General features: G+C 42.0%; 1 protein-coding gene across 1 annotated transcript in view; it reads left to right on the top strand.

Annotated features, from left to right (window-relative positions):
- LOC107688108 (casein kinase I-like) overlaps positions 1–5,136 on the top strand; it is a 42,451-nt gene that overhangs the window by 27,216 nt on the left and 10,099 nt on the right. The window contains exons 4-8 of the mRNA XM_016485675.1: positions 102–330; positions 509–679; positions 1,013–1,161; positions 1,557–1,728; positions 2,813–2,925. Coding sequence (XP_016341161.1) covers positions 102–330; positions 509–679; positions 1,013–1,161; positions 1,557–1,728; positions 2,813–2,925 — 834 coding nt within the window. The remainder of the gene's footprint in view (positions 1–101; positions 331–508; positions 680–1,012; positions 1,162–1,556; positions 1,729–2,812; positions 2,926–5,136) is intronic.

Genomic DNA, 5,136 nt, shown 5'->3' with positions numbered 1-5,136 from the left:
TCATGCCCTCATTGCTTTATTTGAATTGGTGTGTTAGGTTTGCATGGAGTCTCTCATTCAGTCATTCGACATGCTGAACCTGTCCTCTATTCTGTCCTCAGATCAGCCGTATTGAATACATACACTCCAAGAACTTCATCCACAGAGACGTCAAGCCCGACAACTTCCTTATGGGCCTGGGGAAGAAGGGCAACCTTGTTTACATCATTGACTTTGGCCTGGCCAAAAAGTACAGAGATGCTCGCACCCACCAGCACATCCCTTATCGCGAGAACAAAAACTTGACTGGCACTGCTCGCTACGCTTCCATCAACACCCACTTGGGAATAGGTACCCTGACTTATAATAATAATAATAATAATAATAATAATAATATAATAATGAAACCTCCTGTATTTTCAGACCTGACCTGTTATCACCCTAACATTTATGATTAAGCCACTACACCTGTTATAGTCTGGCCATCCTAATGACATACAGTGTTTATCGTCTGTGTTTTCTTTCACAGAGCAATCCAGACGAGATGACTTGGAGTCTCTTGGCTATGTGCTCATGTACTTCAACCTGGGCTCTCTGCCATGGCAGGGTCTGAAGGCTGCCACAAAGAGACAGAAGTATGAGCGAATCAGCGAGAAGAAAATGTCCACTCCTATTGAAGTCCTGTGTAAAGGATACCCATGTAAGCTTCTGTTTATACATATAAGGGTTTTTTTAAGTAGCCAATAGTCTTAAACTACATTACATCGCAGCCACAGACTATAAGCTACTTGCTAGTTGGAGGCAGGTGGAAGACGACAGCATTTGATTGGCAGTTCAAGTATAATGTTTTATTTTTTATTTTTCAAATAAATGCAGTCTTAGTGAGCATATGAGACTTATTTCATATGCCATGAAAAAAATCTTACCAACTCTAAACTTTTGAACAGTTGTGTAGATGACTTCAAATGTGACCAAACTGACTGAAAGCCACAAAACATACATTTAATTTCATTTGCCTTTTGTTCGTTTCCAGCTGAGTTTGCCACATACCTCAACTTTTGCCGCTCCCTTCGCTTTGACGACAAGCCAGACTATTCTTACCTGAGACAGCTCTTCAGGAACCTTTTCCACAGACAAGGCTTTTCATACGACTATGTGTTTGACTGGAATATGCTTAAATTTGTGAGTATCATATGAGTTGTCTTTGCATGCATGCCGTATTCCTTACATTTTTGTTGGTTTTTATGGTGGTCTTTTAAAGCCTTAAAGGATTAGTTCACTTCCAGAATAAAAATGTCCTGATAATTTACTCACCCCCATGTCATCCAAGATGTTCATGTCTTTCTTCAGTCGAAAAGAAATTAAGGTTTTTGAGGAAAACATTCCAGGATTTTTCTCCATATAATGGACTTCAATGGGGATCAAGGGGTTTCTCAAAAACCTTACTTTCTTTTTGACTGAAGACAGAACGACATGAACATCTTTGATGATGGGGGTGAGTAAATTATCAGGAATGTTTTATTCTGGAAAGGAACTAATCTTTTAATTCTTCATTTATAATGTGTTGTGCTTTTCAGGGTGCAAACAGAGCGGCAGAAGATCCGGAGAGAGAGCGGAGGGATCGAGACGAAAGATTGCGACATGGACGGAATCCTGCTGCCCGTGGCGTGATGCCTTCCAGCTCAGGTAGACCCAGAGGAACACAAGAAGTAGCACCTCCCACACCCCTCACGCCAACCTCACACACAGGTAAGACATCCACTGCTGCCTGTTGGTGCTTGTTTTTAACTCAAGTAAAATCAGACATGTTTATGATGCAAACATCTGAGGATCTTTTTTGTTCGTACATAAGGATTATTTTGATTTGCAAGATACACAAGGGTTTTCTTTCTCTTCAGTGCTTCGGATCAAGACAGATTTGTATTCATGAGCTATTTTTTTTTTCTGCCATTTGTTGACGTCTTAGCTGACAGGAAGTGGTTAAAGGGTTGCAAGCTACTATGCTCGGCAGGATGTTTGCTAGACTTGACTTAAATTTACTAGCTTTTGCTTTATCGAAGGGTGGAGGTTCTCACACACACATTTCTACAAGAAAGACATTTAAACAGTGACCCTGCACTGCTCTTGTTACCAGCCTAGAAGAGTATGGCCTCAATTAGCACCCAAGGAGTTGAGCACATAGACTCATAAACCCACCATGTCACCTCTACCCAACCCTCTACGGACACCTTGGCAATTGAATCGCCATTGGCTAGTACATTTTTTAGTTTACTCGCCAGACTGCTATATATATATATATATAACGTTACGTGCGCGTTACGTGCGCTGCGCATCCATTTAGATCAACTAAAAAACAGCACAGCGCTTCAGAGTTTCACTCTCCGTCAAGCGATCTCAGTCAGTGTGTTCGGCGAGTGAAAATATATCTGTGCTAAACTTATACTTGGCCTCTAACTCACACACTAGCGAGTAAAATCTGAGAATTTATTAGCCATTGGCTAATATTAGACATAATTTAGTCGCCCAGAGTGAAGATTTAGTCACATATGCGAGTGATTTACTCGCAATGTAGAGGGTTGCCTCTACCGGAGTCACAGTAAACTTCAGTTTCTTTAATTCAAATAACGTTTATTCTCTGTAGAGCTCAAAGTTAAATGTAGTGTTTCCAGTTTGGTGTAATTACTTAGTGGTTCAGACGTTGGAAAACAGAAGGATTTTTGTTTAGGTGGACATGGCCCAGTTTGTGGTGTCAGTGTCCGATTTTTTCCATTTTCCATGCTTTAGATGACACGTGTCTTCCTTCCTTTCTTTCTTTTTTTTTTTTTTTTGCCAGGAATGGAGCGGGAGAGGAAGGTCAGTATGAGATTGCACCGTGGAGCCCCTGTCAACATTTCCTCCTCCGATCTAACTGGCCGACAGGACACCTCACGCATGTCCACATCACAGGTACCAAATTTATAAGATGAAATACTTTTTTTATAAGATGAAATTCCCACTGGTGCCTGTGTGTTTGGCAGCATTGACAGTCTCGGCCCCAGCTCCACTGCTCCCAAATGACCCTTTTTTATTTCCAGTCCACAAAAGTGATCACTTTGGTTAGAAAACCTTTATAAACAAACTCCTCCACAATTGCTTTCCAGCAGAGAGACAAAGGAAAAGATGGTAGAGAGTAGGGGTGGGTGATATAGCCTCAAAATTATATCACGATATTTCAAGAATATTTGCGATAACGATATTTATGGCGATATAGAAAAAAATATGAAACAACGTTTTATTGGTGATTACTGCTGGTAGGCAGCAGCATTTATTAGTGCAAACAAAATGAAGGGCCTTCCTTCCTTTCTTTTTTTTTTTTTTTTTTGCCAGGAATGGAGCGGGAGAGGAAGGTCAGTATGAGATTGCACCGTGGAGCCCCTGTCAACATTTCCTCCTCCGATCTAACTGGCCGACAGGACACCTCACGCATGTCCACATCACAGGTACCAAATTTATAAGATGAAATACTTTTTTTATAAGATGAAATTCCCACTGGTGCCTGTGTGTTTGGCAGCATTGACAGTCTCGGCCCCAGCTCCACTGCTCCCAAATGACCCTTTTTTATTTCCAGTCCACAAAAGTGATCACTTTGGTTAGAAAACCTTTATAAACAAACTCCTCCACAATTGCTTTCCAGCAGAGAGACAAAGGAAAAGATGGTAGAGAGTAGGGGTGGGTGATATAGCCTCAAAATTATATCACGATATTTCAAGAATATTTGCGATAACGATATTTATGGCGATATAGAAAAAAATATGAAACAACGTTTTATTGGTGATTACTGCTGGTAGGCAGCAGCATTTATTAGTGCAAACAAAATGAAGGGCCTTTTCCAATGAGCTACTGTCATCGATGACAGACTACCTAATTCGAAGTGTAAATCTATTGTCATAAGGTGGCAGCAGCAGCTGTGTGTTTGACTTGAAGCAGACCAATCGGTGTATGACGTCAAAATACTGCGTTGCACCTTATTTACACTGCACGCGTCTGCGGCACGTTACGGCTCCGACGCGGCCACCGGAGCTGATCACGGCCACCCTAATCAATTGCTTGTGTTTACACCAGCCGCGCTGCGGCACGTATCAGAAGCGGCTCTCCGCTTTGCTAAAGGCGCCTCGCCTATTTTTGACGGTAAGAGTGTGCGCTCGAATATGCTCTACTGTAGAACCGCTCTCGCGATACTTTGATGTCATACACCGATCAGATTAGGCTTGTTTGAGATGTGCCTCGCTTCACCTGAAATGAAGGCGAGAGTAGGCGACTGCAGTGAGGGGAGGAGTGAAATAAGCGCAGTCAAGACAGACAGTTCTGACCTCTCGAAGTGGAACAGATACCTACGAGATCAAAGGTGGATATCGCGTTATTCTCACTCACGTGCTGTGCTGATGATAAACATGATATAATTTCAGTTCTGTTGCTTTATATGAAAATAAATATGAGGAAAATCATGCTTTTGATCAGCGCAGTCAGTGGAGAGCAACTGCGCCTGACTGCGCAATCCGACACAGCCGCTTCGCCGTCACTAGATTTTTTTGGCACACGTCAGCATGGCATCAGAGCAAGTCGGACGTAACTCGGACACTTTTCTAACTGGCATGCATCTCGCGGTGATCACCGGTGATCGGTTCTGCGCAGATTTTGCTCATTTCAAACAAGCCTAGTGATATCGATCATCTTCTGTGGAGGCGGTGCTTATCCACACTATTACATCATAGAGTCGAACATTCCACGAACTGTGGTTTTGGCAGATCGGCTTCAACATAAGCTGTTTTCAGACTAGTCGAGTCACCTTTATACCTTATACTACCAAGAAAGTTTTAAGTTCGGAAAGTTACAGGATGTTTTTATAGTGCAATGACCTCTTACAGTCAGGTCCATATATATTTGGACACGGCACAATTTTTATTATTTTAGCTGCTGACCAAAACATATTCAAGTTACATTTATATCATATGAATATGGGCTTAAAGTACACCCTGTGAGCAAACACAGAGGCTTCACCACAAGCTGCAAACAAGGCCAGATTAGACTTCGCCAAAAAAACATCTAAAAAAAGCCAGAGCACTTCTGGAAAAGCATTCTTTGGACGGCAGAAATAAAGATCAAGCTGTACCAGAACGC

This window comes from Sinocyclocheilus anshuiensis, unplaced genomic scaffold (assembly GCF_001515605.1).
Source record: "Sinocyclocheilus anshuiensis isolate Anshui unplaced genomic scaffold, SAMN03320099.WGS_v1.1 scaffold249, whole genome shotgun sequence".
NCBI classification, from domain to species: domain Eukaryota; kingdom Metazoa; phylum Chordata; class Actinopteri; order Cypriniformes; family Cyprinidae; genus Sinocyclocheilus; species Sinocyclocheilus anshuiensis.
The sequence above is the reverse complement of the archived record's forward strand: the minus strand, read 5'-3'. Positions and strand labels throughout refer to the sequence as shown.